Raw genomic sequence first — 21,380 nt, forward strand, 5'->3', positions numbered from 1 at the left:
TTTAAGACATTTGATCAAAAGAAATCCTACCCATCCACAAGCTTATTTCAAATAACGCAGTGTTTTAGAACTAATGGAAAAATTTCAGATAATAATTCTAGTTGGATTTCTAAGTTTGTTTTTGAATCTCCAGCACTCACTAATAACAAGAAGGGGAAGCAGGAATTCTGGTTTTCTTAGGTGAGGGCCCACATGAAGATATTGACCTTTGGTACTCCTATAAAGGAATATTACAGAAGAATTCCGCAGAACGCTGGTGTGTCAATTCAGTCAACGAAAGTGTCATAGTAACTCTTTTTCTCACAAATAATACATCTCGGCGCTGTCTTATCTGCTGAGCACATCCTCTCAAGAGGAGCTCCTACTGGACTTTTACCTACTCACCTTCTTTTTATTTAAGTGAACAAGATAACTGTCCTAAAGGAGTTAGTGTGACTATTGCTCAAGCGATAACCACCTAAGACTTCCCAGCTTTTAAAAAACATTCTTTAAGAAAGCACAGCTCTGCTTTGTTTTCAATATGGCACCTCTTCTACTTAGGAATTTCCTGGCCCTTCTCTCTCAAAAACCAGCAAAATACCTTTGATCAGTAGATTTTTTTAAGAACAATGAGAAAAAGTAGGGAGGGGCTGGCCTCAATAACTCAGTTTTTTCATCTGTTATCTTTCCCTTGCCAAAGATTAACCTCTTGAGGCTTTGTTTCAGATACCACATAGTTGTTAAGTTCTGACCTGGTCTGAAAGTGCTTCATTAGGCTGCCACCAGTATCCACTTAGCCACCGCAGTGAGCCACTGAGCACCCTCTAGTGTGTTGCCTATAGATTTCCAGACTTTACCTGTGAAATGTTAGAGTGCCTTTTAATCCCCAAGAGGAAACCCTGGAGCCAGTTCCCACAGTGGGTCAAAATTTCCATTTAAGATAGCTTTAACAAATAACTCATGTTCCAGTTTACATATTAATGTAATGAATTTTCCACTGAGACTATCCTTGCCCCCAAAGGAAGTATGACAAGGCTCTCAAACCTTCTTTCAGGGGGAAAATTTAGCAGAGAAGGTGCATGATAATACCTCCCTTCTTGTTAATGATCAGTAGCAAAAAGGGACTGGCATACCCCTCAGAGAATAGGACTCAAGACCACAGACAGCAGTTGACAGTACTCACATCTCTGACTCCCAGCAGGGAAATAAGCCAGGACGAAGTTTGAAGAACCCGTCTTGAGAACTGACAAGGTAGAGCTTCAAGTTAACATTCCATCACTCACTGGAAAACTTCTGCTAGAGCCGCTGCTCCCCAGCTATTTTCATGTGAAAGATTTTCTTAGCTTTGTTCAGGCAGTTTTACTGCTAAAAGGTTGGGGAACTCATCCTTTTAAAGACTGTCTTTATTAATATATTTTCACTTCCCCTGAGAAATCTTTAGTCCCTAGTGGTAGGTGAAAATACCTCCTCTTATGTGCATGGAGATCAGCAGTAACCTTTTTTTAAGTTTCTACATCTTAATATTTCCTCCTCCCACTCAAGCTCTTTGTAGTACTGGGTACTTTTCCATAGGAAATCTAATTCACTTTCTTGAGTACCCAGCCAGCTGGTTACCTGATTTTCTTTCGGCTAGAAGTAATCCCTTTTATAGATGAAGAATTTTTTCCAGCAGCTGATTTGGCTTGGAAGGGAGAGATGTCTCTAAGAATGCTTGAACCATATCTAGTTGGAAGTGAGACAAAAACATTTAAGGTATCTGGTAAATGGCCGTAGAGGTAGCTTCACTATAACTCTGGGTCAGGATTGACACTTAAAGCAAAGACCCGTTTGAGAAACTGATGAAAACTATGGACTCTCTCCCTAGGAAAATATACACATACACAACATTTTGCATTCTGTTTTAGAGCATCTAGACATCCATGGACTCTAGGTGAAGAACTTTTGACCTAAAAAAATAGAAATGTTAATATTTTGTATTTGTGTATCATTATGTTGCCTTTAAAACCTTCTCACATACATTACTGTATTTTCTCAGCACACATTTGAGATAGACAAAGTAGGTATTATTGTTCCTATTTTACAAATGAGGATTACAGATGTTAAGTACTAGAAATGTTAAGAAATGGAGATACAAAAAAGAACATCTGGGCTTCCCTGGTGGCGCAGTGGTTGGGAGTCCACCTGCCGATGCAGGGGATACGGGTTCGTGCCCCGGTCCGGGAGGATCCCACATGCCGCGGAGCGGCTGGGCCCATGAGCCATGGCCGCTGGGCCTGCGCGTCCGGAGCCTGCGCTCCGCAACGGGAGAGACCACAACAGTGAGAGGCCCGCGTACCGCAAAAAAAAAAAAAGAACCTCTGATCACCATCCTTTGTAGTACTACTTTCTGTACTTGAAAAGGAATTAATTTGTTTTTTCTTGGCATGCTCTTCTGTAGGGTAAATAGATCTTCTGTCCTCCCCATGAGTCCTATTTTTCTTAATGTGTTAACCGTCTATTCTTAGCCTTAAATTGTAGAAATCAGAATTAGACCCAGTTCTCTTTATATCCTGTGTTGTGTATAAAGAAAGGATCACCTCATTCCATTCTCTGACCTTTGAAATAACCTTTTCTTTTCTGCCTATGAATATGCCTCCATGGTCATAGCCATAGATAGGATAAAATGGTTGGTTAAGGAGAGAGTTAAGAGAGTTAGGGCGAATTGATTCATGCTTGGAGAGTGTTAGAGCAGTGGTTCTCAAACTGTGGTCCCCAGACCAGCAGCAGCAGCAGCACCTGGAAACTTGATAGAAATGCAAAATTTTGGTCCCCACCCAGATTTACTAAATCAGAAACCCTGGGGTGGGGCCTTGCAATGCATTTTTATAAGCTCACTGGGTGATTTTGATGAACCTAAAATTTGAGAACTACTTTGATAGATAAACTTGTTAAGTGGTAAGGCTTTTCCTGTCAGTCATAGTATCCTAAATTGCCTTCTGGTTGTATTTGATATAGAGCTGCAGCTCAGGCCTAGTGACTTAAGCCATTAGACCAAGGAGTTCCTTTTCACCTGAGTGAAGAAAATGAGGAACCAGCTGAGAGTGTTCTAGGGTGAATATCCTTGGTTAGGAAGAGCAGAAGTTTAGAGACTCATAAAGCAAGCAAAAAGATATTGGTCTGTCTCATTTCATGAAATTGTGAATAAGAGATCAAGATTGTCATGGATGATGGTGAACATCAATATTTGAGTTCAATTAATTTCCGCTTCAATTTTTGGTGGTGGCATTGGGCAAAGTTGCCAATTAAAGTGCTGTTAGATTTCAAATTCGTATATGATTTAGCCATTTCAGACTTGTGGTTTGATCAGAGCCCCAAAATTATCTGCGATGATGTCCTTTCTGAAACCCAATCCAATAAGAAAGTAAATTTAAGGAGCAATTTTAAATTAAATAAATTTAAGATAAATTAAGAGGAATGACATGTATACACTGATGTGTATAAAATTGATGACTAATAAAAAAAAGAGGAATCAGGTGGGGCTGGTACACCCAGGGGAGTTTTTGGTCTTCTGATCAATATCATAAGGTTTGGTGTAGTGGAAAGAGCTTGGACTCCGGCGTAAACACAGGCTCACATTCTAGTCCCACTTACTTGCTGTGAGACCTTAGGCAAATCATTTGTTCTCTCAATACAGTCATTTGTACTTTCCTAATTTGTCAAATGGGGATAATTATGCCAAATTTTTAAGATTCTTATACTGATTAACAGAAGTAACATATACACAGGCCTGTGCGTAGTAGGCTCTTAATAAATATTAGTTCTCCTCCCCTTATTCTGTTCTTCCAGGGACTTTTTCTCTCAAAATGAAGATTATCCTAAAAAAAAGAATCTACCATTTTATGTTCTTTCTTGTGCTCAACAAGTACTCATTTTTTTTAAAAAAATCATATCTGGGATTTTATAGTTAGAGAATTTTAAATGGTATAACTACAAAGAACATGAACAAATCCAAATAATTTCCAAAGCTATTATCTTAACACCATCTATACGGATGACATTGGGGGGAAATACAGAAATGATTCACAACTGAGGGCTGGTTCAGAGGGCTTGTTTTCTAATGGGGAGATCAATATGTAACAATCTATTATGAAGACCAGAGGAAATAAGGTAGAGAGAATGAATTAAAATAGATGTGGAAGGATCTTTGACCTCTGCTGGGATCTAACTAACCTAATTTGATTGCCTGATTCCTGGTCCATGCAGCGGTGATTTTCTGTGGCATTGTCAATATGACACTTTCAAGGGTCACATTCCAATAATGAACCTCTTCTCCATTTGCTGACACATCTGTCGGCATGCAAATGTTAACATCACTAACCCCCTTTCATCTTCTATTCAAATTCAAAAACAACTTACTTGTTCTCTCTAGGGTCAAACTCGCATATCTTGGAGATGAGCAATGATAGTAAATTATTGAAAATAACAAGCGGATAAACAAATAAATTGAAATGGTCTCTGGGGAAATGTGCGACGCATAATTGTCTATTAGATATATAGCCAGTAGTTTGTTCTCCTACCCTTCTCATCTGTTCCATCAGCCTTCCCAGGAGAATATGTCTCTCCAGCTCCTTTCTCCACACTGGTCACTCTTATGCATTCGCCCATAGCATCTTTCCATGATTAATAGAGTCACCTCTGTGCAAGATTTTGTTTTTTATCTTCTGTGGAATATTTGTATGAATTGTAAAGTTATCAGATTTATCATGGCATAAAAGTCTTTACAAACTAGCTCCTGTTTTTTCTTCAGCTACATGCCCTGCTACTTCTAACTTCCTGTATACATGTACTTGGTTCTTTGTCATACTGGGCTCCTGGCAGTTCCGTGTTCCTTTTGCTCTGTGAATATTGCTCTATGTACCTCGAAGGGCCACCCTACTTCACTCATCTTGAAAATTCATTCTCCTGAGTCAAGTATCAGATTAAACTCCTCTTCTAGGAAAGCTTGCCTAACATACCCTGCTGACTTTATGTCACCGTGTTGATGCTGCCACTGAATCTTGAACACATTTCTGTTATAAGTACAGGCTTGTATATCTTTCTGTACCTGTGACTGACTATTCCATGAACTATTTGAGGGCAGGAACTATATGTTTTTTTCTACATTTTTAACTCCTGACACTCTAGGAACCCAATAAGTTTCTGATGCATAAATCAAAGAATCAGGGCTTCCCTGGTGGCGCAGTGGTTGAGAGTCCGCCTGCCGATGCAGGGGACACGGGTTTGTGCCCTGGTCCGGGAAGATCCCACATGCCGTGGAGCGGCTGGGCCCGTGAGCCATGGCCGCTGAGCCTGCGCTCTGCAACGGGAGAGGCCACAACAGTGAGAGGCCCGCGTACCGCAAAAAAAAAAAAAAAAGAAAGAATCAATCAGAGTCTATGCCTCCATTAAGGGAGAAAAGCTGTACACATAAAAACAAATCTTTCATTTATTTATTCATATATATATTTAGTACCTTTCTCCCTGTGCCAAATGTTGTACTTGGCAGGAAGAATAAAAGGATGAGTAAACGTGATGCTTGACCTGGAGGAGCTCACTTTCTCATGGAGTAGCAGACATGTGATCCCTCATTTCAGTGATGCTAAGACATTACTGATCATCACATGTGCCCTTATGTTATGAACAAGCACTCATTTCATTCTAAAGGAAGAATTCAAATCACATTCCCACCCCAATCTCTGTAACATATAGTTGAATGTAGCTTTCCTATTCACTGGGTCCCTTTCAGAAACCAACAAATAAATAATGTGATTCTTTGCCCTTTCATTTGACTCTACTTGATATGCAACAAGGTCATTATGATTCTGGGGGCCCTGAGGAAATAGAAAACTCCCTATGCCAGTCACACCTTCCACAAAACACAGTTTTTGAAAAAAGCAAGCAGATCACTCGACACCTAATCAGCAACAATCTTGAGATGGGACTAGAAACCGAATGTCAAAACCTGCATAAAAAGATGAACAATTAAGATTAAAACAGTGGTCTGGAAAGTTGATTTTCTTAGTGACAGAGCTGAAACCTGTGCTCCCAGTTTGACTAACCCAAGGACACAGAGTGTAGGTTAGGGGCTGCCTGAGCACTTGGCTCCTTTTTTTTTTCTTACCATCTTTATAAATTCCCTCATTGTTTTAGTGGCTCTGTAGTTAATTTTTTTCTAATGAGACTAGGTTAACTAAAGTCATCTGACACGGAAAAGGAGGAGGTATGGTTAAAAAGGAAGCTAATTAGCAAGTTAATTATAGCAGGTAAAAAAGTGTACTGGTTATATAAATAAGCTATTGTTATGCACATGCAAGTTGGGCCTTGTCAAGGGACTTGTTAAGGTTTCGAGGTCAGAGGATCCGTGTAATTAGGTGTTTAGGGAAAAAAAAATAATAATAAAAGCAAAACAGCCACCAGAATTAGGAATGGCTGATGAGCCACTAACAGAAATGCCTTATTAAATTGGGCTCTACTGCTGGAGGGGTCGTTGGAGTGCTTCAGGGTTTCCAGGGAAGGCACCACCACCAAAACAACAAAAAGAAAAGCTAGCTGGAACCAGAGCCAACAGAATTGCTGATGAGGAAAGTTTAAAGGCCTAGCCACAAGGGCCCCTGGACTGGAGAGGTGGCAGTAGGGCTGGTGATGTCACTATGCTGAGCAACAAGAAGAAATACATTGTCAATGGCAACTCTGGGATTAAAGCCCAGGTGAGGCTAAGTTCTTATTTACCAGTCTTGCTGCCGCTATAGCCACTGTTGTAAAAGGCCAGCTGCTTTTGCCCTCCTTTCCTGCTTTCGTCCCTTCTTCTGGCGTAACGTGAGCTGCTCCTCTCCTAATTCTCTTTCCCTTCCTCGCCTTGATGCCTGTTGGAATTAGGCAATTTTCTCTCAAATGGATAAGGAGGGTTCCCTTAAAGGACTCTCTGATTTCAGATAAGGTAGGAAAGTTAGAGGTAGAATCTACCAGAGTATCCCAACCGGGGTGGGAAGATTACTGTTTTACAAGTAGGAGTGAAAAATGTAATGGCACGTAACTATTAAGGGGAGGTGGGCACCAGGGATGGGTTGTCAGTAAAAGATAAACATTTATTTCTTGGGGCAATTGTATAACTTACTCTATATAAGTGATTAGTCTCTTTTTAATATTCTTGTGTCTTAAAGAAACTTGAGTTCAGTGTCTGACAAGTAAACAAGATTTAGAACCCTATGTCTCTGAGTGCAGAAAGCCTACATAGCCTAGTCTTTAGTGCCAAAAGATAGCCTAAACTCGGGAATTCCCTGACGGACAGTGGTTAGGGCTCTGCGCTTCCACTGCAGGGGGTATGGGTTTGATCCCTGGTCCAGGAACTGAGATCCCACAAACTGCACATGCAGCCAGAAAAAAAAAAAAAGATATCCTAAACTTGACTTGGGTAGGAGGAAGTACTGTAAATGGAGGGGACTTTATAGAGAAGAGAGCTCAGTTTAAGGTAACTGGTTTGAAATGATGGCGCAGCTAGATGGCTACATGGTTTGGTATTGTTGGGGTAAATGGGTGTGTGCCCACCCACCCCATCCTACAAATCTAGAGAGGTAGAGTGACTGGCCCCCTCTAGTAGTGTGTGAGTGTGAGGGGGTGGTACATAATCTAAGGCAGGGTTTGTCTGTTACTCTTTTTTAAAAGTAGGCACTACTGACATTAGTGACTCATTGTGGCCTTTGGAAAGTCAATGACTACTGCTTTTCCTATATGGGCCTCTAAAAAAGAATAAAGACATATTATTGTCTTGAACAAGGTTGGTGAAATGGAAGCCAGGGCTTTGAGCTTGACTGCTGCTCCCCTCCCCATCTTCTCACCCACCTTCTTCCACTTCCCCACTTTTTTTTTTTTGCCCTTAAAAATTCTTTTAACTGTAGACTTGGCTTATGGTTACCATATTTACTTAATATTCAATCAAGTACAGACTCTGAAGATAGAGTAAGATTCATCCTTTTGGCACATGGCTGCCTATTATGTGTCAGGTGTTTTCACCTGAGGATATAAAGGTGAATAAGATACATGGCTCCTGCCTTTATGAAGCCTAGTCTGTACAGGATACAGGTAGATAGTTGTATTCACTGTGATAAGAGAAGTACATGAAAGTTCATGTACATCCCATGGAAGTGCCTAAAAGGGCACTTTATCTTTTTGGAATAAATTGCGACTTCAGTAAAATAATTAATTTTGCCATTTTTCATTTTGGGAAATGCTTCTAATCCAAAGAATTTTCTTATTGCTGAAAACAATTTGCAAACTTTAAAGTACTACACAGGCTATATTTGTTGTTATAGCTATGAAAATGCTATAAATTCCCCTAAAAGGCATGCTAAGCTAATTTGATTTGGCATTGGTCCCCTTGTCTGAATACTCAAATGACTCAGTAGTTACCTCTAACTGCAGGAAATGTGGCCAACAGTTGCTGCTTTCATTCTGGTATGCCGTATCTGTGTTCTGCCCATCGAGGAACCATCTTTTTATCATGAAAGGCAGAATCAGTTGTCAGATCTTTGATTTTTCCTGCCTCCGTGCCAACTGGATCCACATCTAAGAAATTATGCAAACATTCAATTAGGGAAAAAGAAATATATTTGTTGAATAATGATATGAGCTTTGATGTGAAGTGTTATAAAGTATCAGCTGAACTTTGAACAGTAGGAAAAAGATAAAATTGCAAAAAAGTCATGATCAGATATTGTCCAAAATGCAACCTCCAAGAGTATTGAGGATTATACATATTCAGTCCAGTTATCCACTCCTACGTCTGTTATAGTTAACAAATTATCAACTTTGTGGCTTTTAGTATTTTGTGATACCAAACATTAAAAATTATAAATTAGGGAATTCCCTGGTGGTCCAGTGGTTAGGACTCTGTGCTTTCACTCCTGTGGCCCGGGTTCATTCTCTGGTTGGGCAACTAAGATCCTGCAAGCTGCAGGGCGTGGCCAAAATTTTTGTAAAAATGTTTTTAAATAATAGATTAATTTTTACTATACTTATTAGTACTGAAAAGCTAATTAATGCATTTTAGAAAGCCTTTAAAAAGCTAGAGTGACTACCTACAAGAGTTATAAGAACAGTGAATTTGTAGGGGTGGGAGTTGGGGAGCCAGGTATTAATTGAATCACCTGCTATGTTTCACGGTTTGCATACATTGTTTCATATAATCCTCTCTAAAACTTTTGAAGTAAGTTCTTTCATCTTTGTTTTATTTATGAGAAGAGGAGGGTCACAAAAACATCTTGATAAACAGCATATAGCTAATAAGTGGCATAACCAGGGTTTAAATGCAGTTCCAGAAAGCTCTGTATGAATAGAAAGCTTTTTTTTTTTTTTTTCTATTATACCATACTATTTCCTGAGAATCTTAAAACCTGAAGGCAGGTCACTTTACCTTTCTGTATCTTGCAGTTTCTCATCTTAGATATATGAAGATTGGAATAGATAGTCTCAAAGATTCTTTCCAGCTTTAATTTTCAGTTAAACTATAGAAAGGATTTCTGAATATGACTCGACTTTCTAAAAATTTATTTTAACCAGTACATCCCCTTCTCCCTTTGATTGCAAGAGGTATATAGTCAGAGAGTGGTTCCAGGATTTAAATTTCATAGAAACAGAGTAGGTAAAGAATGAAAAATCATTCTCTCCAAAGAGTCTTAACATTCCAAATGTGGGTTAGTGCAATCAGATCAGCTATGAGGGAAGGTAAGATCCTATAATGCAAGCCTTGAATTGCTGTCTCAAAATGGAGGTTATTTTCCTTCGTGTAACTAGAGTTCTTTTTCTCAGCAGATCCAATTTGCTGACCAGAAGCAAGAATTCAACAAACGTCCCACCAAAATTGGACGTCGCTCTCTGTCTCGCTCCATTTCTCAGTCATCTACTGACAGCTATAGCTCAGGTGAGGACTGAACGGCTTTGGACCCACTTCTGGAGGCTACTTAAGTATGATCAACGGACCCTCCTGTCTATCCCAGGCTAATTAAGCATGATTAAACCTATGTTTTGGTATAAACATTTTGATTCTCAGTGGAAATTTGGACCAAAATTCTGGATGGAATCTTTGGATTCCTGTTGGGGATTCAGAGTGGAGCTTAATAGAGGCTTCCTCTTCCAATAAAGGCAGAAGAGGGTGATTAAGGAAACTGAGCTCTGACTTATTCAGAGGGTGAGAGTATGTTGCTCACTGATGACCTTCACTGAGCGGCGTGTATGAAAACTTGTGTTTTTTCCATTCTTTGAAAATAAAAGAGGGGTTCCCCATACATCCATCAGGGAAACCTTAATTGCCCCGAGAAACAGTGAAATCATTGTAGCTAGTTCAAGTGAGCCCTTTGCCTTCTCTTCTAAGCTGTGACATTGTATTGTCTGTTACTCCTTCCTTCCTGGCAGTGGCATTAATTCCAGTATATGGGCCCTGGGCTTGAGTTATCATTTAATGCCAGATGAATATTAACATGTGAGACTTTTGTCAGCATTGACCATTTGTTTTTTGTTTGTTTTGTTTTTTTTAACATCTTTATTGGAGTATAATTGCTTTACAATGTTGTGTTAGTTTCTGCTGTATAACAAAGTGAATCAGCTATATGCATACGTATATCTCCATATCCCCTCCCTCTTGCGTCTCCCTCCCACCCTCCCTATCCCACCCCTCTAGGTGCCCACAAAGCACCGAGCTGATCTCCCTGTGCTATGCAGCTGCTTCCCACTAGCTATTGACCATTTGTTCAACAGTGCCCAGTACATGTCTGATCTAATGTGGAGCTATTTTATTTTGCACTTATGTAGGAATGTGGTAGGAAGCTGAGTGTTTATCCTGGTTACCTCTTCACATTATAAATAGAACATTCATTCGAAAATTTTCATCTTGACCTGAAATTTTGTTTTTCACACAAATAGGAAAGTAGTATTTGTTATGTAAAGTTGAAGAAAGCTTGTTTGAGACACTGTAACTTTTAGATTGGGTAGATTGTTATTTACACTTTTTACATTTCTTGTTTTACATTTCCCCCACAATCACATAATGTAAATCCCTAGGGATTTTTGTCTAAAGATACCGAATTTTGGGGCTTCCCTGGTGGCGCAGTGGTTGAGAGTCCGCCTGCTGATGCAGGGGACATGGGTTCGTGCCCCAGTCTGGGAAGATCCCACATGCCGCGGAGCGGCTAGGCCCGTGAGCCATGGCCGCTGAGCCTGCGCGTCCGGAGCCTGTGCTCCGCAACAGGAGAGGCCACAACAGTGAGAGGCCCGCGTACCGCAAAAAAACAAAACAAAACAAAACAAAAACAGACTGTGAATGGAGATGCCTACTGCCTATAGTCTTGGACTGGGAGTTAGGAGAGACCTAGTTTCTAGGCTTTGATCAGTGTGTGATTTGTTGTGGGATCCTGGAAAACTCTGACAGCCTGAAATGCTCATAACAGAGGCAATGGGAAAGTTATATGAGGTAACACAGAAAAAGCTCCATACTCATCAAATGAAAAGCCAGGAATAACAGAATTACAGCTTTCTAAATATGAGAAGATATGCAAATGCATGTCAGTAAGAACTTGGAACCCATTTTCAGCATATGTTATATTTTAATTGACTATAGAAATTAACATTGTTAGAGCCCCAAAGACTGATCCTTGGACTTTTTCCCTTCTGTGTTTATCTCTTCCCAAGGGAACTCATTCAGTCTCATAGTTTTAAATACCATATTGGTGTTTAATTCTCAAATTTTATCTCTAGCCCAAATCTTTCCTCTGCACCCTAGCCCCAGATATTCAACTACCTGCTCAGTCCTTTCACTTGGATGTTTTATAGGCATCTCAGCTCTCCCATGTCTTAAAAACTGAATTGCTGAGTTCCAACCTTGCCCCTCTTCAGTCTATTCTCAATGCTGCAGCCAGATTCATTTTTTAAAATAAGTCAGATCGTATCACTTCTTAGCTCCAAACCCTCCAGTGGCTTCCCAGTCTCACTCTGAGTAGGAGCTAAAGTTCTCACAATGGCCTACAAGACCCTATACCATCCACCCTCACATTATATTTCTAATCACATCTCTAATTTCCCAAACTTTCCTCCTCCCCTGGCTATTTTGTTCACTCCAGCCATGCTATCCTACTAACTGTTATTTTGAAACATGCCATGCATTCTTCTGCCTTAAGGCCTTTGCACTTGCTATTTCCCCTGCCTGGAATGCTCTAGGATACCCTCACTGGGTATCTTGCCTCCTTAGGTTCTTAACCAAAGATCACCTTCTCACTGAGACCTATCCTCTTTTAAAATTGTACAGACACCCCACACCTATCAAATTTTCCTCCTTTATTTTTCTCCATAGCACTTATTATTATATAACATATAATTTATTGTTGTCTTTCTTCCCTTACTTGAATATGAGAGCAGAGATTTTTATCTCTTTGGTATTGCTCTATTCTCACCACTTAGAACTGTGTTTGACACATAAGAGGTGCTCAATAAATACATATTGGGGAAAGGTGTCCAGAGGCATTCTTATTATACGACTTTACACCCCTGTAAAGGAGTATACACCTCTGATACACCCTCTGTATGTGAAGAGTTAGAAGGTTTAAGACATCTTTCAAAAAAAGATACCTTCCTGTCCAAAGTGCTTGTTTTGCTGAAGATACTTAGAGTCTTACTTAGGCTGTGGCGTTCTCTCCCTTCCTAATGATCCTAATACTAAGTTTTGCCATGCTTTTATTTAGGAACCTCTTCTGGCCTTTTCAACCAGGTTCCTCCTGGGAATCACAGAACACAGAAAAGGATGGTTCTTCAAAGGATGGATCATAACTAGTACCCTGCTAGATGCAGAGGAGAGATGTTAATTCATATATTCAGTGGATGCTCCAAGACATTAGGGCTTAATTCTAGTGGAACCCAGACTGAAAGGGGCTACATCAATCCTTGAAATTATTTTATAAAAAACAAACTTCTAAAAACTCTTTCTCTAAGCACAAAACCCTTAAAAACAAATGAATAGAAGAGACTTTTCTTCAAAGTCAGATCATTCTCAGTGATATATTTCTGAAAAAGCTGTCTTTGCAGTGAGTTAATTGGTTAAGGATAAGGAAAGAGGACTAAAGTTCCTTAGTTCATAATTAGTTCTTCTAAAGCTTGAAGTGTTTTCAGAGTTTTCCAAATAACAAAGTTTTGTTTGTCTATATTTTGGTTGCTAACATAGCTTTTCGCATATTTCTAGAGTGTTATCAATGAAATCTGCTGCACATTGACACACAGGCCATTACTGTTATTCCATTACCAAATGAATAGATTGGGTCCAAGAGGAATTGCCTGACTTAAAATAGTCTAATAGGACTAATTCAGCCAGAAGTCTGACTGCTTCTTCTCCTAGCAATAACCCACAATATCACAGCTTCTAGGAGGTAAGGCTTAATCAGGCTTGAGCCATAGAACATATGTATGATAGTTCCATGGGGTAGATTGTGGATTAGTGATTCACCAAATTATGTTTTGATTCTGAGATACCATGAAACAAGAGAACATCCCATGATAGAGTTATTTTGTACTTTGTATTACTTTTCTACCTAGAAATTGAACCCTTTTTTTGTGATTATCTCATTTATTCATAAGATTTTTCTGGTGGGAGTTAGGGGAAAGGGAGAGCATGGGGAGAGAGAGGATCTATTATACTCCCTATTTTATGGTTGGATAAATTGAAAATTGGTCACTTAACCAATTAGAGGTGAAGCTAGAGCTAAGGTCTCAGACCTGTACTTCAGTAGGTGATTGTCTTGATTATTGGTTGTTCATTTTTAACTAAATTATGACTCTGGGCTTCAGAATGTGCTGACAATTACAAACACTTTAGAAACTGTTCAAGCATGTGTACATATATATATATATATATATATATATATATGAAGAATTTTTAATTCTATCTCAACTATTTTCATGAATATGCTACTTTAAATATAGTGAAAGAAATGAGTTATGGATTAAAAAAAATGTTATGTTAGTTCAGGAATAATCTTTCCACTGTGTTTGCAACAATAACATTCTCTTGGTCTAAGTGTGTCAGCCATTTTGCATTCACATATTAGTACAGTCTAGACAACTGATACTTTCTGATCTCACTTGATAACAGGTCTGTATAAAGGGCTCTTTGAAAACAAATCCATTTTGGCTCAAAGAAAAAGATTGGTTGAACTAACTATAACCAGTTGACTACTGTTAAGAAAAGAAAATACTGTTCCTTCCCTTTAGAAATGGCAAGTAGTATAAATAATTTTTTTTCTTTGAGTTGGAAGAAAACCAAAATTTTGAGTACTTCTCTTAAGGAGAATTTTAGGGGGTTTTGTTGTTTGGTTGGCTTTTTTCCCCTGACTCGTCCTTAAAAGCTGAAGAGGCATAGGGAGAGGAGAGCTATTCTGGGTAGAGTTAGGACTCCAGTCTCAACCTTTTTCATCACTGCCAGTCAACCACCTGCTGCTTGGGTAGATTAATAGATGACGGAGGTAGAGAAAAAAAGAAACTGCTAAATAATATTGTATGTATGTCATTCCTCTCCCATTCAAAATCCTAAAGCTAAGTAAGAACCCTTAAAGATGTTATATTTGGTATTGAATTAAAAATATGTACAAAAAAGAGTAATAATACCAGGTATCATTTACTGAGTGCTTAATTACTTTATGCCAGCATTGCACTAAGCACTTTACGTACATTATTTTATTTAATCTTCTCAACAACTTGATTCTGACAAATCATGTCTGCATATTATATAGTCTTCTTCATAGCACATATTACAACCATGTAGAAAGAAAAACTCTAAATAATTAATTCTGTAATTAGTTATTTCATGTCTGACTCACCTACTAGACTGAAAATCCCATGAAGGCAAAGACAATTGATATCCATCCTGTATCCCCAGCACTTAGACTGTGCCTGGTACATAGTAGATGCACAATAAAATTCATTGAATGAACAACTGAATGTGTGAATGACTGAATACATGAATGAATTAACAACCCTATGAAAAAGGTTCTGGTATCACCTCTACTTTATACCCAGAAGCAGAGACTGAGACTTCAACCAAAATCTCTCTGACTCCAGAACACTTAACCACTGTATTTAAATGGCCATTAGGGAGCATAAAAATCATCATGGCTCTGGAAAAGGATTTGAAATTTCAGGATACTCTGAATGTGAAGACTTTCTTCAAAAGCAACTTTTCTATAAATTTGGATCAGGATTAGGATGGCTGTTGTCTTTCTTCTCTCAGGTGATAGAAGCATGGTTCCCCTAAGCCTCCGACTCATAAGCCATTTCTGAGCATTGATTGGTGAAACAGGTGACTGCCCAGGAAACTGTTTCTGGGCTCTGTTGCCAAAGGTACTTTGAGCTCTCACTCACCCTAGGAGGGAGAACCATAGACTTTTTGTACAGATTATCTCCTTTCAAGAACAAAAGTCCCTTTGGGGATTTATTAATTCCCCCACCTCCCCTGGTGCTCATGTTCTTTCTTGTTGCCTCGTGTTAGGACTTTGCTCTAGGGCAGTTTTCCAGCTCCAAGAGAGACACTCGGGCCCCTGCTGCCCAAACATTTTGTAGCACCATGCTTGATTAACTGGGCAAGGTCAGACTTGCCTTTTACAGCCCTCCCAGAGATAGACCCTTTGCTAAGAAATCCCAGAAATGCTTTAATTCTCTGGATATAAGTAGATCAGGAGACCCTAGGAGCTCTGAGCTTTTGCAGCTTTCTCCCCTTAAAAATGATGGAAGTACTTCTTATCTCATTGAGAAATATATAATGCTTTATAGACAGTGCTTTATGTCCCCAACCTTCCTCCCCCCAAAACCTTGAGGACTGCTTAGGAAGAAACTATCCTCAGGAACTTAAACATAAATTAAAGAAGGAGATTACTTCAAATCATCCAGCAAATGATTAGCAACTACAGAATTATATGAAGACTAAAAAGACCTCAGTCAAACATGGGAATGGCAGCAGCAGTAGCTGCCTGTTAGTCACAATCAAAAGTTGTAGACCTTCCACCCTCTAGTGTATGTTGGTTGCTAAATGGATTAGTCATCAGAGCATTTAATTATACTGAAAGAGGATTTATCTGCTTCTTTGGGAATCTAAAATGCCTAATGCAGGACCCACTGAGGCCGGCAAGAAGGGAGAGCACACTGAATACTTCATTGTCAATGTCTAATTGGGTCTGCAGGCATAGTTCAGCCTCATCAGAGCCAGTCTTAAAAAAGAAAGCTCTGTTTTGTCAGACAAACACTTTTTGTGTGGTTCTTAATTACTTTTCCCATGGGTTCCTTGTTTTCTAGGTCTTATCTGTTCAGTTACTGTACTGAAACACAAATTACATCAGGTGTTTAAGCAGCAAGCAGAGAAGGGTAGCTAGGATCCCAGAAACCCATAGGTTAATCACCATGAGCATGCATTAAGAACTTGAACCTATTGCTACCGTGGTATAACCTCTCTCTTTTTTCATTTTCAAGGACTTCTGCATGTTCTGAAGATAAAGTTATCCTTAGATTCCAAGTTAATGCTACCCAGGGGGAATGTCTTTGGCAACATCTCTCAGCTTCCTCTTTCTGGCCTGTGGATAGCACTTTCCATGGGTGATGATTGAGACAGCTCCTTGGTGCCACTTAGGTGCTTACCAAATGTGTAAATTTACAAGGTGCTGGATTACTAGAAAAGCCTCAGTTCACTCCATGGTTTGGAGTTTTAGAGGAAGCCATTTTTTCCCCTAAAGGTATTTTATTCTGTCATTCCAGCTGCTTCATATACAGATAGCTCTGATGATGAGACATCTCCCAGGGACAAGCAGCAAAAGAACTCTAAGGGAAACAGTGACTTCTGTGTCAAGAACATCAAACAGGCGGAGTTTGGACGAAGAGAAATTGAAATTGCTGAACAAGGTAAAGAAAATAAACACCGTTTCCTCTCAAGCTGCCTGTGTCTTTTTGTCCATGTTAATTCCTTTTTACATCCTGGGGTCTAGTAGTTTGTGAAATTTCAGTGTGATTTTGAAGAATACTTATAACAAAAGAAATATGGGCTCAGGAAACACTGTGGGGAGGGAGTAAACTCTAGAGGGTCTAGAAGGAAGAAGGAAGAGGGGGGAGAGACTAGATAAGGGGGACTGGGATATAGGGAATTAAACATTGGACCATTTACCTCTGGAAGTCCCTTATAACAGAAAAATCAAGTTTAATGTTTTGATCCCTTGAGAAACTTAATCTAACAGAGAACCTGATTGGGGAAGGACCTTATCTTAAGAGAGTACATTTTCCTATTATTCTTTACCTCTCATCCCTCCTCTCTAAAATTGCTGCATGTGTATTGGGCCTTTTCAGAAATGCCGGCACTGATGGCTTTGAGGAAGAGAGCTCAAGGAGAGAAACCTTTGGCCGGAGCCAAAATTGTGGGTTGCACACACATCACTGCTCAGACTGCTGTGAGTCCTTTTCCTTTCTCCACATAACAATAGTTAATAACAGCCACCAGCTATTGAGGGCTGGCACCATGCCAAGCATTAATTCGGAGCTTAACAAGTGCTCATTAACCCTCATAATGGCCATGTAAAAGCACATATTCCTGTTTCCATTTTATAAATGAAGAAGCTGAAGCTCAGGGAGTTTACCTAATTTGTCCAAGGTTATACAGCTAGTAAACCACAGAATCGAGATTTAAACTTCAATGTATCTGATTCCCAAGCGTATTCTTTCTCCAGTCTTCTCCACTGCTTCCCCTTATCTTCCCTTCCAGTGTCATTTCTACACAGCACCTCTGTGTTAGGCCGCTTTCAGCTGCAAATAAGAGAAAACCTGATTCAACCTGGATTGTACATAAGGGAATTCATGACATTACATAGCTAGAAGTCCAGAGGTAAGGTGGACTTCAGATGAAGGCTCTCAGGGCTCAGTTTCATCTCTCTGTGATTTTGTGGAGCTGCCTCCTCTCTGTGCTTACTTCATCCTCAGGCTGATAGCAAGGTGGTTACAGCTCTTTAAGCCATCCCAGACTGACACGAAGAGGAAGAAGGACCATTTCTTCCTCTCTCCCAAGAGCAAGGAAACCTTTCCCAGAAGTCCTCCAGGGTACTCTGTCATGTCACTGAGCAGAACTGGATCACATGCTCATGCCCCACCAGTCCTGGCAAAGGAACTGGGGTTACCATGATTGGTTTAGATCCGTAATTTTCACCCTTGTCAGATTCACTGACCCCTTTTGATTAAAAAATATGTTTTGCAATGGCCCAGTATTTTCTTGAAATGAAATTCAGATATAGCATAGCTAGGTACATATAATTTTTTAAAAATAAATGTAAAATCTTACTGAAATATGAAGGAAGAATAAAAGGAAAGCAATTTATAATAAAATAATGTGTATTTCAATATGTAAGTGCTTGGGTACAAGTAGAGTTGAATAGTCAGATATTTGTACTTACTTATAGCATTATTTGAATGTGAGTGCTACAAATGTATATACATAGGGCTTCCCTGGTGGCGCAGTGGTTGAGAATCTGCCTGCCAATGCAGGAGACATGGGTTCGAGCCCTGGTCTGGGAAGATCCCACATGCCGCGGAGCAACTAGGCCCGTGAGACACAATTACTGGGCCTGCATGTCTGGAGCCTGTGCTCCTCAACAAGAGAGGCCGCGATAGTGAGAGGCCCGCACACCGCAATGAAAAGTGGCCCCCGCTCGCTGCAACTAGAGAAAGCCCTTGCACAGAAACGAAGACCCAACACACCCAAAAATAAATAAATAAAATTAAAAAAAAATGTATATACATAGAAATGTGTTACTGGTTCCACAGCATCAGAGAAATATTGCCAAATTATATAATTTTCTGAAATTATAAACAACTTTTTGTAAATTTCTGAATAACAACAATATCAAAAATAGGAGTTTTCTCTTGGTTTATACACTTGTTGCATTCTTGGAAAAACTATTATTGTTTTGTATTAAAACTACAACAATACCTTTGTTGATATGTAAAGTGGAATAAAGTTCTAAACTCAGGTAATTATAAATAGATTTTTCACTCATGTGAACTTTTCATTGGAACACTTGAAAATTGTACCAGATATGGCATGGTTTTTTTGTTCTAGGAGACTGTCCTACACCTTCGAAATGTCAAGATCCCTGGCCCTACCCACTAAATGCTAGTAACGCTCCCCTACCAATTACCGTGACAACCAAAAATGCCCCCACGGTTTTCCAAAGTTCCTCTGCTGAGAACCACTGACTTAGAGTCATCATCATCAAAGATGTGATACATATTAAGTTGCCAACCATAATGAGACCACTACAGGAAATCAGTGTATTAAGAAATTGTCTGGACTCTTTTATGGGATTTATAAGATCCAGGTCATTTGTATGACTAGATCTCTTCCAAAAGATTGTCTTGTAAGCACAACACTATGTGGCCACATTCCTTATTCAGAATAGCAGAGATTCCTCAAGACACAGCTACTGTTAGCATCTTCCCTGTGAGACTTTCCTGGGTTATGTGTTCTCTGAGGAAAAGGATACCTTGGTACCCCAAAATTAGTATAATAAATTGAAAAGCTATCACTTTTTGGAGCTATAGACTAATGAATCAAGGCAGAAACACTCTTGGAACCTTTTTTGGGCTTCCCCAGTCAGGGACATGAGACTTCAGTGTGGTGGCTTAAAATAGTTAGTGCTTCTGTACTGTCTCATGTTGCTAATTACATCTAGTTTCTTTTTTACCCCCTGGCTCATAAACATTACCACTCTTCAAGGTTACTTTATTTTTTTTCCTGAATGGAGTAATCAAAATTAGTTTACCAATTTTAATATTATTTTATTGTTCCCTCCCCACATTTTTCTGTTTCCTTTAAAAGAATAATTACAAAGGAATTTTGCTTTGTTTTTTTAATCTCTATCTTATTTTTCTGATTACAAAAGTAATTCATGTTCATTTTACAATATTCAAGCATTACCACAATCTATAATGTAGAAAGACAAAGTCTGCTATAATCCCATGCTCCAGAAATAGCTATCATAGTTAACAGTTTCCTGTCCATGTTTCTAATAGACTTAGATCTAAATATTTATATTTTTTAGGTGTGTTTCCATAGTTCCTTCCAACCAGATTCCTTAGCTACTCTCTCTAAACAGTAATGATTTAAAGTCGAGTTAAACCAGCTTCTGAGCTCTGTCCTTCTCCCACTTCTACCTGCCTTCACTTCTGCTTGAGCCCTAATAGCCAGCAGTCTTGACTCACAGTTCTTTAAATAGTTCTTATATATTCTTGGTCCCAGTCACTTTTCTACTTAATTTATATTGCTTTGTAGGTAAGTCTCAGTATCATTCTCTTGTTTGGCATGTTGAGGAATCCTAGTTATAGAAATTCAGAAATTCTTTAAGGTGAAAATTAAAACAGGATAGAAAAAAATTGGATTGGATATTGAAAGGTAAAGAAATTAAGATATAAGAGTAGTTCTGCTGTGGCCTTAGACGAATTATGTGAGAGAGTTAGCCTAGTGGAGTTGTTTGCACGTATTTTTTTTTTAATTAGAGCATATTTTTAATTAGAATTTTTATTTTGTATATAAATATTAGAAAATACAAATTTTTTTAAATGAAAATTATCAGTACCCAAAGCTAAGCACTGTCAGGAAATTTTAAAACAAACTTTTTCACCAAAGATTTATCCTTGTTAAAAGAGCTCTTAATCGAAGCAGTAGGGTGGTACATTACCTTCTTTTTTTTTTTTTAATATTTATTCATTTATTTATTTGGCTGCATTGGGTCTTAGTTGCGGTATGCGGGATCTTCGTTGCAGTGTGTGGGATCTTTAGTTGCAGCATGTGGGATCTTTTTAGTTGCAGCATGTGGGATCTTTTTAGTGGTGGCATGTGGGATCTAGTTCCCTGACCGGAGATTGAACCTGGGCCCCCTCCATTGGGCATGCAGTCTTAACCATTGGACAACCAGGGAAGTCCCTATACTACCTTCTTATAAAGAAGCCTATCTCCATCTTACAAACTGAAGTGAAAGCAAGTCAGGATCAAATCAGTGGATTGAATTTATTTTAATAATTAAAAAAAAATTGAAATGCACACAGATTTATAGAAAAGTTGCAAATACAGTACAGATAACTTTTTTTTCTGAACCATTGAAGAGTAAGTTGCCAACCTTATGATGCTCCCACAAATACCTTAGTGTATATTTTCTACAAACAAGAACATTCTCCTGTCCAACCAGTACAACCATTCAAAATTAGGAAATTAACATTGATTCATTATTACCATCTAATCCTCAGGTCCCATTTGAGCTTCACTAATTGTCCCAGTAATACTTTTTTATAACCAAAGGATCCAATCCATAGTTATGTGTCTCATTTAATTG

General features: G+C 39.0%; 1 protein-coding gene across 1 annotated transcript in view; it reads left to right on the forward strand.

The window, feature by feature from the left end:
* The window catches only part of AHCYL2 (adenosylhomocysteinase like 2), a gene marked incomplete at both ends in the record, with an annotated part of 182,515 nt that overhangs the window by 116,040 nt on the left and 45,095 nt on the right, over positions 1-21,380 (forward strand). Inside the window, 3 exons of the mRNA XM_079711852.1 lie at positions 9,805-9,913; positions 16,771-16,914; positions 17,353-17,453. Of these exons, the coding sequence (XP_079567978.1) occupies positions 9,805-9,913; positions 16,771-16,914; positions 17,353-17,453 (354 nt within the window). The remainder of the gene's footprint in view (positions 1-9,804; positions 9,914-16,770; positions 16,915-17,352; positions 17,454-21,380) is intronic.

Source organism: Hyperoodon ampullatus, assembly GCF_949752795.1.
Source record: "Hyperoodon ampullatus genome assembly, chromosome: 9".
NCBI classification, from domain to species: Eukaryota; Metazoa; Chordata; class Mammalia; order Artiodactyla; family Ziphiidae; genus Hyperoodon; species Hyperoodon ampullatus.